General features: G+C 54.0%; 1 protein-coding gene across 9 annotated transcripts in view; it reads left to right on the forward strand.

Moving 5' to 3' along the window:
• The window catches only part of LOC118702084 (keratin, type I cytoskeletal 14), a 35450-nt gene that overhangs the window by 10162 nt on the left and 851 nt on the right, over positions 1 to 24437 (forward strand). For 2 of the 9 annotated variants that reach the window (XM_045570772.1, XM_045570775.1), the window contains 2 exons: positions 3148 to 3153; positions 12525 to 12828. In XM_045570772.1, the coding sequence (XP_045426728.1) occupies positions 3148 to 3153; positions 12525 to 12622 (104 nt within the window). In that variant the 3' untranslated portion in view covers positions 12623 to 12828. Of the gene's footprint in view, positions 1 to 3147; positions 3154 to 8576; positions 9122 to 10199; positions 10283 to 10832; positions 10990 to 11155; positions 11318 to 11399; positions 11526 to 11617; positions 11839 to 11934; positions 11982 to 12524; positions 12829 to 14518; positions 14528 to 18987; positions 18994 to 24437 lie in introns of those variants that run through there. The other 7 variants (XM_045570776.1, XM_036407723.2, XM_036407719.2 and 4 more) reach the window with 7 other exon arrangements.

The raw sequence follows: 24437 nt of genomic DNA on the forward strand, positions 1-24437 counted from the left end.
TGCCCAAGGGACAAAATCAGGTTTCAGAGGCAATGCCTAGGACAGTGCAGAGCTCAGGAAACGGGAGCTCTCAGTGTCCTTCAGATGCTAGAGTTCAGACTCTTTATTAGTGAATGGGAGTTTCCTATTCCATCATTGTTTCCCCTTTTGCCTTGACTGCCAGGAAACCCAGAGCTGGATGTCAGGTATTAGCAACCACTTCCCCGTGTTACCGCCACCTCCCTTTTACAGTAGACACACTTTGGGGTGGTTGTTGGGGCCAGATCTGTGCCCCACCTTCTTCTGATATCCTTGGTCATGGAGGTCGGGTGGCAGTCACATATGTCTGCAGGGTTAGTCATATGAATCCAGCCACTGGTGACACCAGCCCACACAGAGATCTTGCTTGGGACTTTTTCTCTTTCTTTCTTCCTTTCTTCCTTTCTTCCTTCCTTCCTTCCTTCCTTCCTTCCTTCCTTTCTTTCTTTCTTTCTTTCTTTCTTTCTTTCTTTCTTTCTTTCTTTCTTTCTTTCTTTCTTTCTTTCTCCCTTTCTCCCTTTCTCTCTTTCTCTCTTTCTTTCTCTCTTTCTCTCTTTCTCTCTTTCTCCCTCTCTCTCTCTCTCTCTCTCTCTCTCTCTCTCTCTCTCTCTCTCTCTCTTAAATATATATATATTGAAGGGAAAGATAGAGAGAGATAAACATCAATGATGACAGAGAATGGAATCGAGCCCACAACCCAAGCAAGTGCCTTGACCAGGAGTGACCTCCTGGTACACTGAGGCACACCAGTTAGGCTCCTAGAGCTTTTCAAAATTTGGTCTGATCTTCTCTGGCCATGAGGCCAAAGGAAGAGTTCAGGGAGGCCTTCAGACATGGTTCAAGTCTTATGGAAGAAGGAGGAAGAGCAAAGCCTAGGTGTGGGTATGTGCGTGCGTGCGTGCATGCGTGCGTGCGTGTGAGTCCATGTGTGAGTGTGTGTGCACGCGCATGCGCACACCACTGTTGCCTGGTTGCACAACCTGGGCTGGGAGGAGAAGAGCCAGGACCTGGTGATGCTGAGTGGTGGGTGAGGCTTCCTCTGGCCTCTGGACCTCATTGGACCCGGAGCTGGGTTTCTCCATCTCCCCACCCAGACCAGGGGAGGTAGTGCTGGCCCCAGCTCAGCGCGGGGGTCCTGTTGGCAGCTGCCGTGCCTTATCCCTCACACCCTCACTGTCCTGCTGACTCTGCCCCAGCAGGGCTCCAGGCCTGCCCGTTCCTGTGGGCTCCGCCCTGGCCAGGCCCTCTGACTCGCCAGCTCATCACCAGGACCCTGCTGGCCTCAGCAGCTCCTCCAGCCTCCTCCTCCTCTTGTCTCTCCCACACCCCCGCACTTTCCTGGATCCTCTTTGTTCTTTGTCTCTCTCTGTATGACTCCGATACCTGTTCTCCGATGGCGCTACCCCTTGCTGCCCCCCTCCCTGGGGCAAGCACCTAGGGGTTCATTGAAGGGAGATGTTTTTAAACACTGACTCTGTCCAGCACGGTGCTGGCCACAGCCATGATTTACTGGCCCCTGCCCAGAATCCCATTGGACTGGAGACAGACTGAGCCCTCTGCATGGGCCAAGGTCACATGGCTAGGGGGTGGAGAGCCCAGACTGAGCCCCCTGACTGACTTGGGAGGCCCTGTTGCTTCCTGGATCCCACACATGTCAGCCCGGGGAGAAGGCAGGGGTGTGGGGGGGTGACCTGCATGACGCTGCATCTGCTCCCCACCCTCTGATGGTGAACATCACTCCTTCTCTCTCTGGAGCTCTCCAGGACCCCTCTCCCATCTACCCTTCTCCTTGGACCTGAGGCCCCTGCAGTGCAGGATCCTGACACAGCCGTTCTGGCTCCCAGCTGCCTACTTCCCCGAGTTCCCACAGCCACGCCCCTGCCTGGGAATACTCCACCCACCCAGGGCTTTTCCTTCTCTGAAAACCTGAGTCAAACGCAGCCTTTCCAAGAAGCCTTTCGCGTGATACCCACCCCACCTGGTGGCTCTTCGGCTCCATGTTCCCCTCAGCCCGGCCCGTGGAGCAGAGAAAGCTCTGGGCTCATCGGCCCTCCCCCTTCAGAATAATCATCTCCGAGGGCTGTGTCTCCTCCATCAGATTAGAGCAATTATAGGAAATTAACATGCTGAGCAGCACCGACTGGAGGAGAAGCATTTTGTGACCCCCAGAACACCGTAGTAAGCTTTGGGGGGCAGGCACAGACCACGGAGGCAGAGGGAGGGAGAAGGGGAAAGCCAGGTGATCTGAGGGGTGGGGTGGGACTTCCAGGAGAGGAGAGATCTGAGCCAGCACCACCCCTTACCTGGACAATGGCCAGGTAGCATCTTCCTTCCTAGTTTTTGCTTTTCTGCCCCTCTGCCAAAGAATGTGCCCCCGGCTGCCAAGAGGCCTTTGTAAAGCACACCTGGCAATGTTCCTCCCCTGCGCGGACCCCACTCAGTGCCCCCCAGTGTTGTCAGGAAAAAGTCTGAGCTCTTCAGCAGACCTTGGTCACCGGCCTCCGCTCTCAGCTCGGTCAGGCTGACGCAGGCTCCAGCGCTGGGCTCGGCGGTGGCTCAGCGATGCTTCAGGCTGCGGTTGTCCTCAGACCAGTGGGTCTTTGGGCAAGTGGGATGCCCATCCTCACTTTCTTTGCTTGCTTAGCATCTGTTCAGTGAAAAGCTCCTCTGAGATGCTTGCCCATGCTGGGATGGGTGGAATGCCTGCTCTTTCCGTGGGTTCCATTCATCATTCACCCACCTGGCCACAGGCCTACCCACCCACCATCCATCCTCCATTTTTCTAGTTATCCATCCATCTATCCATCCATCCATCCATCATCACCCATCATGCACCCATCCATCCATCCATCATCCATCCATTCTCCATCTGTCTTATTCCCTTACCAATTTCCCTTTCCTCTCTTTCTACCCGCTCCTCATCCTCCCTTTCTTTTGCCCTTCATTGAGCATCTACTTTATGCCACACAGTCTGCAGAAATCATATCTTTTCTTAAAAAAAAAATGATTGCAGAGAGGAAGGGAGAGGGAAGGAGAGATAGACACATCAGTCATGAGAGAGAATCATTGAGAGAATCAGTGATCTGCTGCCTTCTGCACGCCCCCTACTGGGGGTTGAGCTCACACCAGGCATGTGCCCTGCCCAGGAACCAAATCTTGGCCTCCTGGTTCCTAGGTCGATGCTCCACCCTGAGCCATGCCCGCTGGGCCAGAAATCATATCTTACATTTGTGTGTTAAACTGAGGTCTAGTCTTAAAGAGCAGGAGGCATTTAGACAGAAAGAAAGGACAGAAGCGGAAATGCAGGCAGAGGCCTGAGATCGGTGGGGACATGGTGGTCAGCGATGGACTGGGCCATAGGGGAGGAAGCTCAGCTTGCAGTGGGCATTGTGGGTACATGGCTGGAGAGCTGGGCCTTCCTTTCCCGGAACAGGGAGCTGATAGACGGTGCGTGAGTGGACCCACCTGTTGCCGGCCCTTGGCCATCTGACCGTTCAAGTTCTTAACAACCGGAGTGTGATTCCGGGGCACAGGCTCTCACAGGGACACCTGGCTCTTTTGACCCCACCTGTCCCACCCCCCTGCCCAGCTCACATTTCTGGGTGGCATGTGTTACAGATTTCGCTCTTTCAAGGCAGGCTTTGCTGTGTGACTTTGTTTTTGTTTTTTTTTAATTTAATATATTTTATTGATTTTTCACAGAGAGGAAGGGAGAGGGATAGAGAGTTAGAAACATCGATGAGAGAGTCATCGATCAGCTGCCTCTTGCGCGCCCCCCATTGGGGATGTGCCCGCAACTAAGGTACATGCCCTTGACCGGAACTGAACCCGGGACCTTTCAGTCTGCAGACCGACGCCCTATCCACTGAGCCAAACCGGTTTCGGCTGCTGTGTGACTTTGGACATGACCCTTCCCCTCCCAGGGCCTCAGCCTCCTAATCTGTAAAGCTCAGAGACTAGGTCTAGACTCTAGGTGACCATGAAGGCCTTTGTTGGCTCTGAGTTTTGGGGACCCCCTCACAAGGAGGGGACTTGGCACTGGAAAGCGAGCCTTGCCGCAGGCAGAGTGGGGATTGGGTCCTGGCTGACAGCTTCCTTGCTGTGAACTTGGGAGGTTTCCTTGACCTCTGAACCTTTTGCATCTATAAGGCGGGGTGGTCAGTCTGTCCTGTCAGCACTCACAGCTGGCAGGCTCGGACAAGGCGAGGGGATGCTGAAACACTGGGCTCAGCCTATCGGTTGTGTCAGCCAGGCTCTCTCTTGGCCCGGATGGGCTGGCCGGCCTGGGAAAGCAGCGGGCGGCAGAGCTCTCTGGGGGAAAGGGGACCAGCGTCTTGGGGAGGTGCTCCTGCTTGCCTCCTGAGCCTGCAGTCCGCCTGCCAGCCTGCTCCTGCCCCGTGCTGGTCCTGTCTTTCTGATGACAGAGGCTGAGGCCCAACATACTGTCTCTATGAGTGACAGCTCCCTGGGCAGGAGATCTGGCTACACACAGGTGGCGAGGGCTTGGTGGGGAGAGGGATGAACAGGAGAGGCTAAAGGCTGCTCCTAGCCTGACCCTGGTTGTGGGCTCCATCCCAAGTGGGGATCATGCAGGAGGCAGCCCATCCATGAGAAATTCTCTCATTGTTGTTGTTTCTATTTCTCTCCCTCTTTGAAACCAATAAAAAAAAAAATTAAATTTTTTAAAAAGCTGCTCCCAGAAGCCTCTCAGATTGGCCCTGCTCATCTCTTAGCACAATCATCTCTCTCTCTCTTTAAAAACATATTTTTATTGATTTCAGAGAGAAAGGGAAAGGTAGAGAGACAGAAACATCAATGATGAGAGGGGATTTCTCATGGATTGGCTATACACTGCACGCCCCCTATTGAGGATTAAATCTACCACCCAGACATGTTCCCAGGCTGATGCTCTATCCACTGAGCCAAACTGGCCAGGGTGCACAGCTATCTCTTTACCGAATTTCTCACCACCGCCTCTGCAACGTCTGTTAGGTGGGGTAGTGGGTGGAATAGTCTCCCCCTTAAATGCATGACCTCCTGGAACCTCAGAACTTGATCTTATTTGAACACAGGTCTTTGCTGCTGTAAGTGTGGTGAGAACTGAGATGAGATCGTACTGGATTGGGGTGGGCATTCAATCCTATGTGTGTCCTTATCAGACGCAGAGGAGAACACAGAGGGACAGAGATGAAGGCCGCATGGAGCTGGAGGCAGAGATGGGAGGGGCGCTGCCGCACAGCACGGGAGGCAAGGAGCCACCAGCTGCCCAGAGAGGAGGAGGGAGTCTCCCCCAGCGCCTTCAGGGGAGCGGCCTGCCCACACCTCGAGGTGGGACTTCTGGCCCCCGGACCTGTGAGCGAAGGACTTCCTCTCCTTCTAAACCACCAGGCAAGTGGTCCTTTGTTACGGCAGTTCCAGAACGCAGGCATTGCTTTCCTTGTGTCTCTTCATGTCTTAAGTCAGTGGTCGGCAAACTGCGGCTCACGAGCCACACGCGGCCCTTTGGTCCCCTGAGTGTGGCTCTTCCACAAAGTACCACGGCCTGGGAGAGTCTGTGTTGAAGAAGTGGCATTAGAAGAAGCTTACGTCTAAAAAATGTGGCTCTCCAAAGACATGCCCATTGTTGTGCTGTTGATACTTGGCTCTGTGGACTCATGAGCTTGTGGACCGCAATCCTGAGTGATTTTGATGTGCATCCTCTGGTCCCTCTCAGGTAGGGGGAGGGAGGAGGGCTCGCTCAGGACAGGGGCAGTCTTTTCCCTTAGCTTGGGCTCCAAGCCACCAGCTGTAGCTAGCTCCCTCCTCAGGCCGGGCTGTTCCTCCTCAGGATCCCTCCCCCTGGCTCCCTGCCTGGCCCTCAGCACACAGTGCAGGCCCTTCATCTGTTTGGATTGGCCTGGGTCCCCCCCACAGGCTGGTGCAAGGAGACTCATCGACCACAAGAGGCACCGCCCCAGGCTCCTGCATTACCCCTCCTTCCCAGGCGGCAGGAGGAGGGTCAGGTAAAGGCACCCACACGAAGCCTGCCTAGCAGACCCCCCCCCCCCCCATTCCATGAACCCCTGCTGTCCCAGAGAGCTGCCTCTCCTCAAAACATCCCAAGCCCGAGGCTGGGCCATTGGCGCCTCCGTGCATGGGGGCTTGGCCTCAGGATGTGAGTCAGAGTTCTAATCCAGAGGTGGTGGTGTGGGGGGTGTCAGACTTGCATTCCACAGCAGGGTCTCAGGTCTGTGGGGGAGGGAAGCTGGCAAAGGTCTCTCCTTAGACGGTGCATGGGGTTATTTATGTGTCTCTGGGTCCCTATCCTCTTTCCCTTTTGGGATCCCCCCTTGGAGGACGGCAAGGGAGGAGCCTGCTTTGGGTTCCATGACTGCAGGAGGCCTCTTCCTGTGTCCCTTGCTCTGGGGGGCCTCTCTGGGGGTCCCTGCAGTGGAGGGAGGCAGGCGGTGGGCTCTGCACCCCCTTCGGCTCCCAGGGTCCCTCTGGATGCCGCATTGTTCTCTGGTGAGCACCCGCCACCCCCAACCCACAGCCAACGTGCCTCCTAAGAGCATCCATCTCTCCCTCCTAAAAGTCTGTCTCTGCCAAAGTGCTGAGGCCTCTGGCTGGGGAATTACAGGGCTGGGAAGGAGATTAGGAGTGTCTGGCAGGGTGGGGCCCTGGCTTACTCACATCCTTGTGAGTGCTCTGCCTGCAGATTTAGGGAGCCCAAGGCCTCCAGTGTTTGTCTCAGCTTTGTCTCCTGAGCTCCCGAGCCAGGTGGCGGGGCGAGGGCTGGGGGGTGAGGGGGTGGGAGGGGGCGGCTCCCTCCATCTGCTTTGATGGCAGGGAGGGTGGGGGGAGAGGGAGGCTCTCGCTTCTCTTTCGGGAGCAGCTGATCCTCAGAAGAGCCTCCAGCGGGGGCTGTTGAGGCCTGTCTGGGGAGATGGGCAGCCCCAGACACGACCGCATTCCTCCCCACATGCCCGCCGGGGTCTGTGGGGCTGAGGGGCTGGCGGGAAGGCGGGTACAGCCCGAGGGGTGCCTTTGGCGTCCTCTGGGAGATGTGGGAAAGCTGAGGTCCCTTGTGCATGCTCTTAGGGCAGAACAAGACGGAGCCCTGGAATGTCCCGCAACCATTGGGGCCTCAGGAGCCAGGGACCCCAGCCCACTCCCAGGACCTGCACTGCCTCCCTCCTTCCCCCCAACATAAACCCTTGGGAGCTTTAAAAGGGGCACCTGAGCCAGCCCCTCCCAACAGGGCTGTCCCAGGGGCCTGAGAGCACCACCCCCCTTGGAGCCCAGACTGGGCTACAGCCCAGCTCTCCAGCTTCGTGCCACACTCGGCTAACGAGACCCTTTCACATGCTCTGCCGTGTTGGATTCTGGGAGCTGACTTCGCAGTACGCGGGGTGGATGGCGTTTGCTTCCATTTGACAGATGAGCAAACTGAGGCCCAAAGAAGTGTCAGATCCTGGGTGGTAAAGGAGCAAATGGCAGGACTCATCGGCTGCGTGCTCTTTCCTGAAGTGTCTGGCTGTGCCTGAGACGCCCCTGCCTCTGGCCGGACTGAGCAGCTGGAGCTTTGGACTCCCCTCTCCTTTGCCTCCCCCCCACCCCCTACCGCAGGCCTGTGGAGGGTCTCCCGGCCTTTGCTCAGGGCTGGGGAGAGCTGCCTGGGTTTCCCTTTCAAGTGGGTGTCAGGCAGGTTTGGCTCAGTGGATAGAGTGACAGCCTGCGGACTTGAGAGGTCCCTGGTTCGATTCCGGTCAGGGGCATGTACATTGGTTTTGGGCACGTCCCCAGTGGGGGGTGTGCAGGAGGCAGCTGATTGATGTTTCTCATCAATGTTTCTAACTATCTCTCTCTTCCTCTCTGTAAAAAATCAATATATTTTAAAATAAAATATACTTTAGAAATAAATAAGTAAATAATAAATAAAGGGGGTGTCCGGGTGGCAGCCTGAGCCACCTAACCGTCTGGGCCTGGCTCAGAGATGTGACAGGCTCCTTGGCACAGCCCTGCAGGTCAGACCCGGGAGGGCCCAGGACTTCCTCGTTTCTTTCTTCAAATGGCCATGCTGAGGGCGCCTCTGGGTCTGTGTGACCTGCCGTGCTGGTGTCCTTCGAGGCCAGTGTTGCTTTGCATGGTGGTCTTCCTGGAAGAGGAGTGTCTGAGTCTCGCGTAGTTCATGGGCAACGGACAGGTCATCAGGTTTATGGTGCAGAGGCCCTGCTCCCGCCACCGGACGGAGCCCAGCACACAGGCTCCCGAGAGCCCCAGGTCCCAGGGCCTGATGGGAAAGTGTAGCCTGCAGGCCCACACCTTCTCGCATGAATCATGCCTGGCGGGACAAGAAACCCAAAGCACCCCAAACAATGAGTTTCCATTAAAATATGATGGACGTGACAAGGCAGAGGCGAGGAGGGAGCTGGCGGGGAGGGGCCTGGCCTGTGGGTGGTGAAAGCCAAGGGGGATGGAGAATGCCAGGCCCGCCCCCTACCCAGGGCTATAAAGCACCTGCTTCCTTCTCCCACGTACCCGAGCACCTCTCTCTTCTCTGCCGACTCACTCGCTCACTCGCTCACTCACCTCCCTCCTCGGCACCATGACCACCTGCAGCCGCCAGTTCTCCTCCTCCAGCTCCATGATGGGTGGCGGTAGCTGTGGCTTTGGCAGTGGCTCCAGCCGCATGTCCTCTGTCCTGGCCGGTGGGTCCTGCCGGGCCTCCAACGCCTTCGGGGGCACGTCCTCCTCCCGCTTCTCCTCCGGTGGGGGCTACGGGCTGGGAGGCGGCTTCAGCAGCAGCAGCTTTGGTGGAGGCCTGGGCAGTGGCTTCGGAGGAGGATTTGGTGGTGGCCTTGGCGGTGGCTATGGTGGCGGCTATGGTGCTGGCATAGGTGCTGGCATGGGCGGTGGTGATGGACTCCTGGTGGGTAGCGAGAAGGTGACTATGCAGAACCTCAACGACCGCCTGGCCTCCTACCTGGACAAGGTGCGCGCCCTGGAGGAGGCCAACGCCGACCTGGAGGTCAAGATCCGGGACTGGTACCAGAGGCAGCGGCCCAGTGAGGTCAAGGACTACAGCCCCTACTTCAAGACCATCGAGGACCTCAGGAACAAGGTGGGCGGGCCAGGCAGCTGGGGGTGCCATTCCAGCTCCCTCACTCTAGAGCGATAGATGCCTCAGGCCATGGGCACCTGTAGGTTCCTGGGTCAGATGCCTCCCTCTGGCCCCGGATGCCCCACAGAGCTGGTCGGTGGGAAGACCGTGAATTCTTACCCTTTATATGACCAAGGAGGAAGCGGTAGTCTGGGTGGTGCTCTGACCTGCCCAAGGGCACAGTGCACATTCACGGCAGAGCCGAGGCTAAACGCCGGTGCTCCACCTGTCAGCACAGGAGACAGCTACCTGCTCTCTGGGGCAGGCGAGGAGCGAGGCTGTAACGGGACCCAGTCAGATGCCCAAACTGCTCATTAGCTCATTAGTCTGGGCTGTGGCGGCTGCCGCCCATGAGCCCTGGCACCCGCCAGCCCCACCCCACAGCCAGGAGAGCACGGAAACCCACAGAGACCAGCAGTGGCAGCTGACCTTACCTGCCCTTTGCAGGAAGGAGCCTGGGGGGCTTGTGGCATCTGACTCCGGGCCCCTACTCCGTGCTCCCCCACCCCCCACCCCACTCCAGGATATTATTCCCCTAATATTTCCCTAATCCACGAAACGAGGGAGGGAACGCCAGCCAATCAGGGTTCAACCGATCTTTGTCTTCTGCTTCCTCTTTTCTGATTCTCTGTGCTTTCCCGTGGCCCTTGCTCTGTGAGCTGGGAAAGGAATGCATGTGCCCGCAGGGCCTGGCAGGGCTGGCGTTGCAGAGAGAACTCAGACTGAGAACTGGGTCTCACCTGTAGGAAGGGAACTGGAAGAGAAGCAGTTCAGGTTTTGCAACAAGCCGGTGGTAAAAGCAGGATCAGAACTCAAGCGCTTTTGGCTCAAAGGCCAGGGAACTTTCCACCCCCGCTGCTGGCCATGCGTCAGCAAAGCCCTGGGTCAAAGCTGGCCTCCCAGCGGTCACCCTTCAGGCTGCTGCAGTGGCGAAGGCTTGTGGGAGGTGGTGCGTGAAAGCCAAGGCCAGGTGCTGGCTGCAGTGGAGCCTGGCCGGGGATGTCCATTTGACCAATGCCCTGTGCCCTTTGCCTTGCAGATCCTCACGGCCACCGTGGACAACGCCAATGTCCTCCTGCAGATTGACAACGCCCGCCTGGCCGCAGATGACTTCCGCACCAAGTGAGTGGGCAGGGGTGGCCCGGAATGGGGCATTTTTGGAGCAGGGTTGCCTGAACAGAGCCGATGCGCGCCAGGCTGGCCATGTGGAAACCCGTTAGGGTGCTCATAAAAATAGAAGGCTTGTGGGCCCCACCCTTGGCGTTCTGATTCAGTTATTTTAACAGGCTCCCCGAGTGATTCTGACCCGCAGCCAGGTGTGGGAGTCAGTTTTATGGAGAGGCCACTCCCCACTTCCCCACGCGGCCCTGAAGTTTAGGAGGCAGTCACATTTGGAGGTCTTGTGTGCAATCCTTGAGTGAAGCTAGAAGTATCTCCCTCCCCTGAATCCCGGCACCATGATAAGCTGCCCTATTCCCTGTCACCCCCACCCCAGGAATGAGCATCTGAGCAACCCATGGGTACTGTGTCCAACCATGCCATTTCCCAGATTGGCACCCTACACTACCCGCAGGGCGCCAATGATGGGAAGAGGCTGCGGGAGGAAGAGAACCAAGCCTTCAGTGTGGTCAGGATAGCTGTCTCACGCCTTCTCTCTCTCGGGTCATCCCAGGTACGAGACGGAGCTGAACCTGCGCATGAGCGTGGAGGCCGACACCAACGGCCTGCGCCGGGTGCTGGACGAGCTGACCCTGGCCCGGGCCGACCTGGAGATGCAGATCGAGAGCCTGAAGGAGGAGCTGGCCTACCTGAGGAAGAACCATGAGGAGGTGAGAGCTCAGTGGAAAAGCCAGCTTAGAAGATTAGCGGGGAGGGAAGGGATAGAACTGAGTCTGTGGAGGGCAACGTTCAGGCCATGAGCGTCTCTGGCTGGGGAACACCCCAGTCAGCTGCCAGAATGAGGCTCCCATTGGAGATTGTTCTTTGGTTGTGCAGGAGATGAACTCCATGCGAGGCCAGGTGGGCGGAGACGTCAACGTGGAGATGGACGCCGCCCCTGGTGTGGACCTGAGCCGCATCCTGAACGAGATGCGTGACCAGTACGAGAAGATCGCGGAGAAGAACCGCAAGGACGCCGAGGAATGGTTCTTCAGCAAGGTGGGTGCCGTTCGGGTGCAGGGGACCCAGGATACCAGCCTCCTGGGGACTTCCAGGGTGAATAACGTGCTCTTTTCTGCAGACCGAGGAGCTGAACCGCGAGGTGGCCACCAACAGCGAACTGGTGCAGAGCAGCAAGAGCGAGATCTCCGAACTCCGGCGCACTGTGCAGAACCTGGAGATCGAGCTGCAGTCCCAGCTCAGCATGGTAGGGGCGCGGCCAGCCTGGGGCGGGCCAAGGTCTAGGAGGAAGAGATGGACCGACTCCATGATCCTTGATCCTCTTTTCCTCCCTTACAGAAAGCATCCCTGGAGAACAGTCTAGAGGAGACCAAAGGCCGCTACTGCATGCAGCTGGCCCAGATCCAGGAGATGATCGGCAGCGTGGAGGAGCAGCTGGCCCAGCTGCGCTGCGAGATGGAGCAGCAGAACCAGGAGTACAAGATCCTGCTGGACGTGAAGACGCGGCTGGAGCAGGAGATCGCCACCTACCGCCGCCTGCTGGAGGGCGAGGACGCCCAGTGAGTGCCCAGTCCTCCCTCCTAGTCCCTCCCTTCATGATTCACTCACTGCACCCCCAGTGTGTTTAACCATCCTGCCCCTTTCTGTCTTCACAGCCTCTCCTCCTCCCAGTTCTCCTCTGGCTCTCATTCGTCCAGAGATGGTAAGACTTTCCTCCTCATCCAGCCTCAGAACCAGCGCTGGTCTCCCAGTAGGCCTAGGGGGCTGGATATGGGCTTCTAGGGGGTGCTGAGCTAGAGTTTTCTCACCAATTATCCCTTATCAACCACTCTCTAAATCCTCCTTAGGGCTAAGAGCTGGTGGGCTTCCACATTTTACTTTTATGAACCAGCGTCTATGGCAGACAGCATGGTCCTAGGGGTCAGCACCATGGACAGGGCCCTACAGGGCTCTGTCTGTCCTGGGCCAATCTGTGTCTATTTGAGTCCATCTGGACTGAACCAGTCCCGTCTGAGTTCTTAGGAGGCTCCTGTCTGAGGACACAGACTCTACTCCTAACCTTGGAGGCCCTAATCTGAAAAATAAAATGTGCTGGTCGTATCAGTGCTAGTTCGGGAGCGGTGAAGGAAGACAGGACAGCAGGGAGGCAGCTCATTTGATTCCTCTCAACTCCTTGGCCTCCCTGCTTCTGATTGCTTCATTGCCTCGTCACCGCTGCTAACGCCTTCTCTCCCCTGTTCCCCAGTGTCCTCCTCCAGCCGCCAGATCCGCACCAAGGTCGTGGACGTGCACGATGGCAAGGTGGTGTCCACCCACGAGCAGGTCCTTCGCACCAAGAACTGAGGCTGCTCAGCATCGCTCAGGCCTAGGAAGCACGCTCCCCCACCCCCCTGCTGTGTGGACACAGATCCCATTGAGGGATCCCCACTCCTGCAACACCACCTTCTCCCCCCTCCTCCCCCCCACACACAGGCACTTCACACCTGAGCCCTGCCTCGCCCTTGCCCGCTCCTGGCATTCAATAAAGCTTTGTTATCTGAGTTGCACAACTCCCGCCTCTGCCTGGTCATTGTCAGCAGTGGAGGTGGGAGAAAGCGGGGGAAGCTTCTCTCTGGAGCTCGTCCTAGCACCTGGCTGTAGCCTCTGGGACTGGGAGAAAGGGCCCAGGAGAGGGTTGGGCTCAGGTCCCGGCATGGCTTTCACCATCTTCAAAGGTACAGATGCAAGTGTGTACCAGGTCATGTGTGGTGTCCTCTAGGGCATGGAGGCACACACACTCGTTGAGTCACTCGTTCATTCGTCTGTTCATTCATTCTCCAGACACTACTGAGTGTCTTTGGTGTGTCAGGCTCTGTGCTAGGGATGGTCATTAAGGATTTCTTTGAGACTATATTGAAGCTATAGATCTTCTCTTTCAACGCTCCCCCAAATAAGCATATTTGCATACAATTCATGAAATTCGTGAGTCCCTAAAGCTCTTCAATAAAAGTCTGTGAATTTAATAAGAACCATATGCCTCCCTGAGAACTTTGTTTCTCCCCATCCACTTGCTCTTGCCTCCAGAGCTGGGCCTCAATTCTGACTGCTCTTAGTTGACATAGAACAAGTTGGTTATCATCGTCAAGTGTCAGTTTCTACATATGAAAAGTGAGCATAAGGGCAGTGCCTTCCATGTGGGCTTGTGGTGAGGATTTTAGGGAAGAAGGCCTGTGAGGCAACTAACACAGTGCTTGGCACAGTGCAAGCTCAGGGCATCGCTGGGTGAGCAGTGCCAGATCAGCTGTCTCTTGTGCTTGGTGACTCTCTGTCCATGGTAAGGCCCTTCTTAGATGCCTTGGGAACAGACTCACTGGTCTCTAACCCTGGCTCTGTTCTGCATGAGCTCTGTGATCTTGGAGAGCCTCAGTTTCCCAACTTGTCCAGGCAGCATGCACTCTGCTTCTTGGTGTTGCTATGGGAATCCAAGGAGTAAATACACATTAAGAGCCAGGGTTATGGAGGCCTCCCTGGTGGCAGTGTCTTCTCCTCTTTGGGGGAGACTGGAGAAGGTCGGGGTAGGGGAAGACCTGAATGCATAGTGGAGATTCCAGAGGTGGGTAGGGCTCACTGCCCCGAGCTAGGAAAGAGTTGCATGAGGGAGACTTCTAGGGAGAGCCGAGGGTGGGACTGGGGCTAAAGAAATACGTACGTAGCCCTGGCCCATGGGTCTCAGTGGTTAGAACACTGGCCCATTCACTGAAGGTCACAGGTTCCATTCCAAGTTCTCCCTGCATTGCAAATTCTATCCCCAGTCAGGGATTATATGGGAGGCAACTAATCGATGTATCTCTCTCACATTGATATTAATCTCCCCCCCCTCTTTTTCTCTCCCCCCACCTTACCTTCTGACCAATTTTTCTAAAAATTAATGGAAAAATATCCTTGGGTGAGGATTAATTTTGAAAAAGGAAAGAAAGATGTAGTCTTTGAGGGGCAAAGTGTTGGAATCAGACATCCTGGGTTGGAGTCCTGGCTCCTACACTGACTAGCCTAGAGAAGTTTGGGCAAAATCCTCTTTTGAAAAAATGGGCAATAAAACCCTCAGTATATAAGGCTGATGAAGGATGAGATAATCTCATGCAGGTGACGATTTTAGCATTGTGGTTGGCACATAGTCGGCGCTCTCTAAATGGTAACCCAAGAAGGCATGTTATTAGGAAAAGGAATGAAGTGAGATTGGTGACCTCATCTTCACTCCAGGGAAGAGCGGTCTGCTTTGTGTCCTTTAACTCCTGGATATCCTTTCACCTGACTTTTGGCACCAAGAAGGGTTGATCTGGGTGCTCTCTGGGTGGGGGTGGGCTGCTCCAGAGTGCATGACTAGAGTTTTGGATGTATGGAGGGATAGTCAAGGAGGAGGGCAAGGGATGGTTTTGTGAACCTGGAAATGATAAGACCCTGGAGGAGGGGCTGCGTGGACCATGGGGATCAGCTTTCCCTGTTAGGCATCAGGCTCAAGTGTATGGCATCTGGGGAGTAGTCCACATGTGGGAGGCCTCATGGGCCTGGACAGAGAGCAAAACGTCAGTTGTCATAGTTGAGGATGAGTTGAGGATGCTCTGCATTGAATAACCATTTCTGGACATCACTCTGCCACGGAGGTGGTACCAGATTAAAGTTTCCACCCCCAAGGAAGATCTGGTTTAGGAGAATATAGTAATGTGAGATTTCTTAGACTTTGGTGTGGTGGGTTAGCTTTTCCTCCTCCGAATGACTGCCATCACTGTCTGGAGTAGTGGTTCTCAACCTTCCTAATGCCACAACCCTTTAATACAGTTCCTCATGTTGTGGTGACCCCCAACTATAAAATTATTTTTGTTGCTACTTCATAACTTTAATTTTGCTACTGTTATGAATTGTAATGTAAATGTCTGTGTTTTCCAATGGTCTTAGGCCACCTTGCTAGCGGTTCTCAACCTGTGGGTCGTGACCTTCTGATTGCCCTGCTGGTCACCCCACAGATTGACCCTGATCACTGGCCAGGCCTAGGGACTCTACCCATGCATGACTTTCGTGCCCCAGGCCTCTAGTGATTTTATAAGCAGCTAATGGTCTGTCTCAAATTCCCTTCTGTTAAGAAAAAGAGATTTTTTTCCTGTTATTTAAAACTGAATCCCGACTGAATCAGGATCTTGCTGGTGTTCTGCCTACCTATTGATTATATTTACTACTCTTTCTTTAAGCTCTCCACTACAGTTAAAAGAAACTAGTAAAAAACCCAAAACAAAACAAAACAAAACAACAACAACAAAAAACACCTATTCAATCCCCATTTTATCACTGTGTGCTGTGCTTCCGGAATCTCCTATCTTAATAGTAGCTATAGTTTTACTACCTTCATTTCAGGCCCATCTAGGCCAGAAAGCCCTTCTGATGCTCATGTCATTCATTCAACTATTTTTATAGGGTAACTATGTATTAAGTTCCTTCTGTGCCAAACACTATTTAATGAACAAAAGAGACAAAGATTCTTTCCTATATGGAGATTACATTCTTGGTGGGAGGGGTGGGGGTGGGAATCAAGAAACGTATTGAGTAAATAAATTATCATAATATATTTGAAGGTGGTAAGTGCAAAGAGAAGAAGGGAAGGGTGAGGGGGATTGGAGTTCTGTGATGGGGCTTGGGGAGAGGGGGGAGAATTGCAACATTAATAGGTGAAATAAGTCATCGAGAAGGTGAAATTTCAGCAATGACTTGCCAGAGTGAGGGAGGCAGGTATGTGATGGGTGATGACTCAGGCACGAGGCTTGAGTGAGTAAAGCCCGAAGGTGGGAACATAGATGATAGATTCAAAGACAAGTGAGGAGGCCAGTGTTGCTGGAGCAGAGTGAGTGAATGAGGGAATGAGTAGTGGGAGGGGAGGCCAGAGAGGCAAGGGGTGGCTGCATCCCACTGGGCTTTGTGGTCCCTCTAAGGAGTTTGGCTTTTACGCTCAGTGAAATGGGAACCACTGAAAGCACAATGGTAAGCTCAGGGCCCCAGGAAGGCAAAGGCCAGAGGAGCTGGGTGCCAAGTTCATGGCCTGGAGGGGAGGATTCAGGACACCTGCACAACCAGGAGCCACCACACCGGTTCCTACTGGAGCCAGTGCAAGCGTTTATCCCATGAAGCCAGTGAGGTTTTCGAGGTGCCTACAGCAGCTAGCCTTGGCGAATGCAACTAACACACAGGATTTCACATGGAGAAGCAGCACCATCTAAGTTACATGTTAAAAGGATCTGTCTGTCTACTGTTTGGTTAGAGGCCGAGGGAGCAAGGATAGAAGCAGAGAGACCAGTCTGGAGGGAAGTAATCCAGGCAACAGATGATGGCACTCAAAGTGGGGAGGGTCTGAGGTGGTTGATCCTGGACATAACTTAACGGTGGCACTATCAGGATTCTTGTCTGTGTAAAAAGCAAGGAGTCAAGATGTCTCCGTGTCTTTTTTTTTTTTTTTTTTTATTTTTTTTTTTTTGAGGAAGGGTGAGGGAGAGAGATATAGAAACATCAGTGATGAGAGAGAATCATTGATCAGCTGCCTCCTGCATGCACATCCTACCCTGTCGACGGAGCCTGCAACCTGGGTATGTGCCCTGACTGGGAATCAAATCATGATCTCCTGGTTCATAGGTTGATGTTCAACTACTGACCCATGCTGGCAGGCACTTTGTGTCTTTTTGTCTGAGCAGCTGGATGAGAAAAGTTGTTACCCAATAAGATGGCGAGGCTGTGAGTAGAGGCTGTTGGGGCGAAAGATGAATCCATTTTGGACATTCTGAATTTACAATGTCTTCAAGGCACAGCTATGGGCTGAGTCATGTCCCCTGAAATCCATATGTGGAGGCCTTAACTCATAGTGTCTCAGAATGTGCCTTTTCTTTCTTTCTTTCTTTCTTTCTTCTTTCTTTCTTTTTCTTTTTCTTTTTCTTTTTCTTTTCTTCTTCTTCTTCTTCTTCTTCTTCTTCTTCTTCTTCTTCTTCTTCTTTTTTTTTTGAGAAAGGGCTTTTAAAGAGGCAATTAAATCAAAATGCTCTAATCCAATCTGATTGGTGTCCGTATAAGAAGAGGAAATTGGACACACAGAGACACCAGAGAAAGACCACGGGAGGACATAACAAGAAGGTGGCCATCTGCAAGCTAAGGAGAGAGGCCTCGGAAGAAACCAAACCTGCCGACACCTCGATTTTGGAGTTCTAGCCTCCAGAATCATGAGACAAGACATTTATGTTGTTTTAGTCACCCAGTGTGCGGTATTTTGTTATGACACCCCTACAAGACGAAGACAGACACCCAAGCAGAGACTTCTTCGGTCTCTCCTCGCCTGTAATCCCTTCTTTTACGAAATCCTGTATCAATCGGGGTTTTAGCCTGCAAAGACCAGAGCCCACTCTCTGAAGCCAGCTTGTCAAGGGATGTCGGGTAAGTCATAGAAGCTCCAGGAAGAACTCGCAAGGAACGAGGCTTGAAGGCTGTGCAGCCGGAGCAAGCTCCACTCCTGCCACCCTCTGCGGGCACAGACTTGGCGGCACTTGCCACCGGATGCCGCTGCTCAGCCCCTGGCATTGCTGCTTCTAGAAGCCGGGTGACTCTGGGGCCACTCCTGCCAGAGTGGATCCCGTGGGGCACCGCCTTCGGGACGTTAGCTGCCAGCTTGCAGGCTTGGGCAATGCATAATGGTTGTATGATAATGGCTGGGCGAGCCCGGCCACGCGCCTGTGCCCCGGCTGCAGGGGCAGCTGGGAAGCTCATTTCTGGCTGGTAGATTGGGGAGGCACAGCCATCGGATGGAAAATTTCCTTCCAAAGACCTGGGTGCCCAAGAATAAGGACAATTGTTCTCAGGAGGAGGGGACAGTCCCCTTCTCAGGACTTCCCCTGGGCCAGGCACTGTGTTAAGCACTTTATACATGTGTTACCTTATATAGTCCTCACAACTACCTCCTGATGCTGTTCCTTTTTAATTTCCTACAAGAGGAAACTTGATTAGTGGGATTAAATGACTTGCCAGGCCTGGCCAGTGTGGCTCAGTTGGTTGGGCATTGTCCCATGCAAGGAAAGGTTGCCAGTTTGATTCCCTGTCAGGGCATGTGCCCGGGCTGTGGCCTTGATCTCAGTAGGGGACCTGCAAGAGGCAGCCTATTGATGTTATGTTCTCACCTCTCTCTCTCTCTCTCTCTCTCTCTCTCTCTCTCTCTCCCTCTCCACCCCCCCCAAAAAAAATCAATAATAATAAACTATTCTTTTAAAAAAGTGACTTGCCAAAAAGATCATATGGCTTCTAAGGGGCAGAAGCAGGATTTCAATCTGAGAAGTCTGATCCAATGAAGGAGGGGTTATTATGCCCATTTTATAGATGAAGAAACTCTAGCACAGAGAGGGTAAGTAGCTTGTCTGAGGTGACACAGCTCAGCAGTGACCAAGCAGAGACTCAACTCCAGGTTGGCCTGGCTCCGAAGCTGCTGTTCTTCCTGCCCTCTCTGGCCCCGGTGAGTAGTAAGTCCCCACTGAATACAGAGATGAGCAAATCCTCTCAGCAGAGGCTCGTCAGAAATGCCTTTTGTGGGAAGCAATGATATACAAAGAAGTGAGAAAAAATGACTTCACATGTGTGGCTCCTTTCCTGGGGCCTTGGATTCCCACCCTAGAAGCCCGGGATCTGTGTCTGCCAAGGGAGAAAGAGTAAATGAGTCGAGTGTGGAGGACTGAGAGTGACAGCGGGACTGTCTCTGAACATCCTTTTGGCTCCAACATCTATTATTCTGACACTCATAAATCTCACACTTTGATCTCCCCGAGTTCCCGTTCCATGCAGTCTCTCCTACATGTCATGGCTGCTGCTGGCCCTCTTGGCCCCGGGGCCCTGCCACTCTCTCCCTGTCTCAGGCCCAAACATGAACCAAGTCTGTTCCCTGCTCTGCTCCTCTCACTAAACTTGGAACAACTTGGACTACCCGAGGGGATTCTCATGATACTGATAGCAAAGTTCAAGGAAACAAACCACCACCAGCAACAAGTAAGACCCAGGAGGTACAGTGCAGTGTGACATCAAAGATGCCGTGAGGAGAGGTAAGGCAAGGGTGGCCGTCTCAACACTGCCTGGTTACCAACATATCCACCTGGGGTCTCCATCTCTTTTAATCCCTTCTTCGGATCATTAATTTTATCTGTTCATCCGTTCAACTAGTATTTATTAGTTCCTTTTATCTGTCAGGGGTTGAAAATAAATAAGCCTGGCCAGTGTGGCTCAGTGGTTGAGCATCGACCTATGAACCAGGAGGTCACAGTTTGATTCCTGGTCAGGGCACGTGCCCAGGTTGTGGGCTCCATTCCCAGTGTGGGGCGTGCAGGAGGCAGCTGATCAGTGATTCTCCCTCATCATTGATGTTTCTGTCTTTCTCGCTCCTCCCTTCCTCCCTGAAAGCAATAAAAATATATTGTAAAATAAAAATAAAAATAAATAAAATTGTTGACGAAACAGACGAGGTCTCTTTCTCCCTGGGGCACTCAATCTAGTGCTGGAGGCAGTTAAGCAGACTGGTCATTGCTAAATGGTGTGGCGAGTGCAGTCGGTGATTGGAGGAGACGGTGTAGGTGGGAAGGAGGAATGGGAAAGCTGATTGGCCTCCTGATGGATTCCGTACGTCATCTTATTTATTTCTCACAACTATGAGAAGTAGATGCTGTTGCGTTAATTTACAGATGTGTGTGAGAGAGAGAAGGGGAGTAACTGGCCCAAAGTTGGCCTGGCTCTAAGTCTTGGCCTCCTAGCACCTTCTATCTGACCTCTACCAATTTTAGCTCTTTCCAAGGTCAGAGATGGGCTTCCGAAGAGCAAGAAACAACCTTGCAACCAACTAAGAGTGATCTGGGCTCTCTGGCTTCTGTGTCCCCTGTGAAGTCACTCGGTCTGAGCTTGTTGGGAATGTGTGGCTGACTAACTAAGGTAGGAATGAGGGTGTTGGACAGGGTGGCCACTAAGGTCTCTCTGCCCCAACACGATCTGGTTCTGACACTCAGACGTCCCCAGATGGCTCCGATCTTCCTGGCTTCCGGGAACTTGGTCCATAAATCTCTCAATCCATCTTGGCCACCCCCAGCGCCCTGACTCTTAGGGACATGCCATTTTCACCGTAACTCAGGCCACACCCAGCAAGCCGCAATCCATTCATCTGTTCCTCTCAGCATGGCTAGGACGCGCTGGGCATTGTCAGCAGAAAATTTCTCCAAGACAGAGGGAAACCTCAGGGAAGGGAAGTGAATCAAGGAAACACAAAACCCATGAGAAAGAGTCACACCTGTTTGAGGTCCACAGGTAGGGTGGGGACTTAGAGGAAGGTCAGCTCCTCTGAGCTCCCCACTCATCAGGAGTCCCAAGTACAGCCCTTGTCCACCTTGCCAAGCCACTGACACCTTCATTCACTGCGTACTCAGGGAGGCCTGCTCTGTGCCTGCAGGCCCCCAACGAACACAGCTAGCTGCTGGGGTTACAACAGCGACCCAGGTAGATACAGGCTCTGTCGTTAAGGGTCTCTTAGTGGAGACCACCCATGACAGCAACCACAGCACAGGGTGCTGACTTCCACTCCAAGGGTTTGGGGGCACACAGCAGGAGTGTGTCACCCAGGCTTGGGGTTCATGGAACATTCCACAGAGGAAGTGCTGGGACAAGATCTGATGATGGGTTGGCTTTATGCAGGTGATAGTTGATAGAGAGAGAGAGTGTGTGTGTGTGTGTGTGTGTGTGGGTTGGGGATGGTGAGTGTTCTGGGCACAGGGAACTGTATCTGTAAAGGCCTGGAGGTGACACTGAATGTGGCGCCGGTGAAGGTCCTGGAACACATTACAGTGCAGAGTATGAGGAGGGGCTGGTGAGGGTTGGTGGCGAGTATGTCATGAAGGGTTTGCTCAGTGAAATGAGAAGATGGAAGGGCTGCAGATAAGCCCGTACCCCCTCCACTCTCACCTGTGGTGGGGAACAGGGCTCTCTTGGAAGAACTGCCCGCCATCTTCGTTCCAGATAATCCCCTCCTGGGAGAGGACGAGTCTGGCAAGAAGACACGTGGTCTCCAGTCTGGTGGGAGGTTGCATTGGTGTTGAGGAGTGTCAACCTTCAAACCCCCTGCACCTGTTTTCTCCAAGTAACCACAAGGGCCAGGTTGTGTCACTGCTTCAACGGCTCCCCGTGTGTGCATCATACGGTCACTGGTGAGGTTCCCCGCCCCCTAGCTGAGAATGGGTCCCCTCTTCTCTCCATTGATAGCAATTATAATTCTCCTTTCATCATCATGCTCCACTTCACCCCACCCTTGTCATTATTACATCAGGACCTCCTCTGTGCTCAGACTTTGATTAAGCCATCTACTTGAAATCCCACAACCACTCAACTTCACAGATGGGAAACTGAGGCCCAGACAGATGCCAGAGCTCAGCTGACAAAGGGTCTGGAGGGGTCTGACTCTCAAGCCCACCCTGACCGCCGCATGCCCACTGAAGTAATCACAGAGCACCGGCTGAGGGCAGAGGTGAACATATCCCAAGAGCAGGCAAGCTTTGGAAATCCTCTTCTCTGGAAGCGAGAAGACTCAGAAGAGTGTGTTCATTTCCCAGTTATTTCTTGTCTCTGAGCCTCCATCTTCTTGCTAGAGGGCTCCGGTGTGTGGGACAAATGGAGGGACATGCAGGAATTAAGACATTTGTGTAGATGGTGCCATAGACTTTCTGAGCCGTGGAATCCCTGGGGTCTCACATCCATCCCTGGTGACACCATGTGCTCAGCCACAGGGCCAGACAGCCCTCCTTTCTCTCAGGGCCAAAGATGGACCAACCGCATCCCTTCCCTCCACTCCCTTTGACATGACCAGAACATTCTGAGATTTCCCAAGGGAGCTTCAGCCAGCCCTGATGGATGCCTGGAATAAATACAGAGAAAACAAAAGAAAATTCAAACCCCATAGCCAATAGTCACATATGGGGAGCAAAAACTGTGTGTGTGTGTGTGTGTGTGTGTGTGTGTGTGTGTGAGTGTGGCTGGAGAGGAGGTTTGCCAAAGCATCCTCTTCATTAGAGTTCCTAACAGGATCCCCTTCTGGTATTCTCTGGGCCTCTGAAGTTTTCAATATATATTCCCGGGTGTTAGTAAATATAAAAATAGTCCCCCTCCAAAAAAACAAAACAAAAAGACAAAACAAAAAGACAAAAAAACAACAACAACCAAAACTGCTGTGACCAAATCCAGTGGGAAAGGTGGAAGTAAATGAGCCAAACTTGGACCTCACCACCCACCAGGGACACACATGTGAGCACAAACCACCTGTAGCCACAGCTGAGGGCAGTGGTAGGCGAGCTCAGGTTAAGGAGCTCAGTGGGGATCCCAATCCGGACGTGGATGAGGATCAGGTTTAGGATTAGAAGATGCAGGTGGAAGGGGGAACGAGCGGAGGTATGGCGGCGGTGGGGGAATGGGTGGTGGCGAGCGCAGAGGCATGGAGGTAAGAGCCAGCCTGGCACTACCAAGACACCGGAAGAAGTTTGGAATGGTGGAAGGGAAAGAGTGCCCAGGCTGGGCGGCCCCTGGTGGCCTTTCTGGGAGGCTGCTCTGAGCCTCTTGCCCACATTTGCTGTTTGTGCAGGGCAGCAGTCCTCAGTCCAAACACTGACCCCTCTCCCCAAAGTGTACCCTCCCTCTCCCCAAAGTGTACCCTCCCATCTGGCGGATCTGGGAGGGAACTGAAGTTAGAGAGCTTAGTGTCTGACCTAAGGACCGACAGGAAGTGTGGGGCTCCCTGCCCTCCTGGATTTGAGCCCATGTGCATGGGGTTTGGTGGCTGGTGGGCTTTCCCTCCGGCATCTTGCCTCAACCCCTTGCGAGGAATTTAGGGATGTTTCTCGGTCTCCCTTGATATATGCTCTGGGTCTATGCATGTATCAGGATCCCAGGGGTCCCACTAAAGTCTTCTTCCAATGGACTGAATGGAGGGGGCTGGTCTATTCCGGGAAGTATTCAGTCGTGTGGGTTATGGTGTGATTCCAGCATGTCAAGGAGGAGGGAGGCTGGGCTGACACGGGGTGGGGCAGGGAGGTCAGCCTGGAAGGTGTGGGCAGTTTGCATCAGCTCCAGCTTCCTCCACAGCCGTGGCAGCAGTGGCCCCTGGTGGCCATTTTACACACGCACAGGAGGAAACTGGCAGATAAACTGCAACTTCCAGGGTGGGGCGGGTCCTTTCCTTGGAGAGAAGCCTCCTTCACTCCTTGTTGGCTCTACCCACTGAGCCAAACCGATTTCGGCTTCTTCCCCTTGTTAAGTCCTTTCTTCCCGCCTGTACAGCTGGAGGTGGAAGAAGCCTCCTTCACTCCTTGTTGACATGCACAGGCCACACAGCTAGAATCCAGGTCTTTGGACGTCTAGCCCTCCTGGGTCCTTAAACCACTCTCAGCTCAATGCAGGTTTGCTGTCTGCCGAAGGGCCAGGGAGCCCCGGCAGGTGTGGCTCAGTGGATTGGGCATCGTCCGGCGCACTGAAACGTTGCCGATTCAAGTCCTGGCCAGGGCACATGGCCGGGGTACAGGTTGGATGTCCAGTAGGAGGTGAGCAGGAGGCGGCCGATGGATATTTCTCTCTCCCTCTCCCTTCCTTCCTCTCCTTCTAAAAATCAATTTAAAAAATCCTGAAAAAGAAAGTAGCCTGGATGGCAGGCCTGCCTTTGCCCAGACAGCCCCTCCCCACCCACCCCACCTCTCCTTGACCCTCCTCTCTGGTCAGAATTGAGCAGAGTCAGGGGTACAGCAACAAGCAGGGGAGGTAGCAGGGAGTCCACCTGGTGGCAGGGCTGCTAGTCCCGCGTGGCCTCCAGGAGGCGCTGTGGCACCAAGCTGGCGAGGCTCTGGATGGCTCCTGCCCAGGCAGGGCTAGTTGGGCCTGCTGAGGAGGAAGGTTGCTACTGGTGGCAGGCGGAGCTCCAAAAGGCAGGGCGTGGCCAGCAGCCTGCTGGGAAGGAAGCGGTGGCCGGCTCCCAAGTGGACACCACCACCTTTTCCCGTGGCCCAGGTGCTGGCCTCTATCCACCTGGCAAACCCCTACTCTCAGAGCCTCTGAATGGCCTGGGAAGGGGGTATGTGGGATCACTGCCCAGTCACCGGTC

The sequence above is a fragment of the Pipistrellus kuhlii genome, unplaced genomic scaffold, assembly GCF_014108245.1.
Source record: "Pipistrellus kuhlii isolate mPipKuh1 unplaced genomic scaffold, mPipKuh1.p scaffold_m20_p_37, whole genome shotgun sequence".
In the NCBI taxonomy this organism is placed as follows: domain Eukaryota; kingdom Metazoa; phylum Chordata; class Mammalia; order Chiroptera; family Vespertilionidae; genus Pipistrellus; species Pipistrellus kuhlii.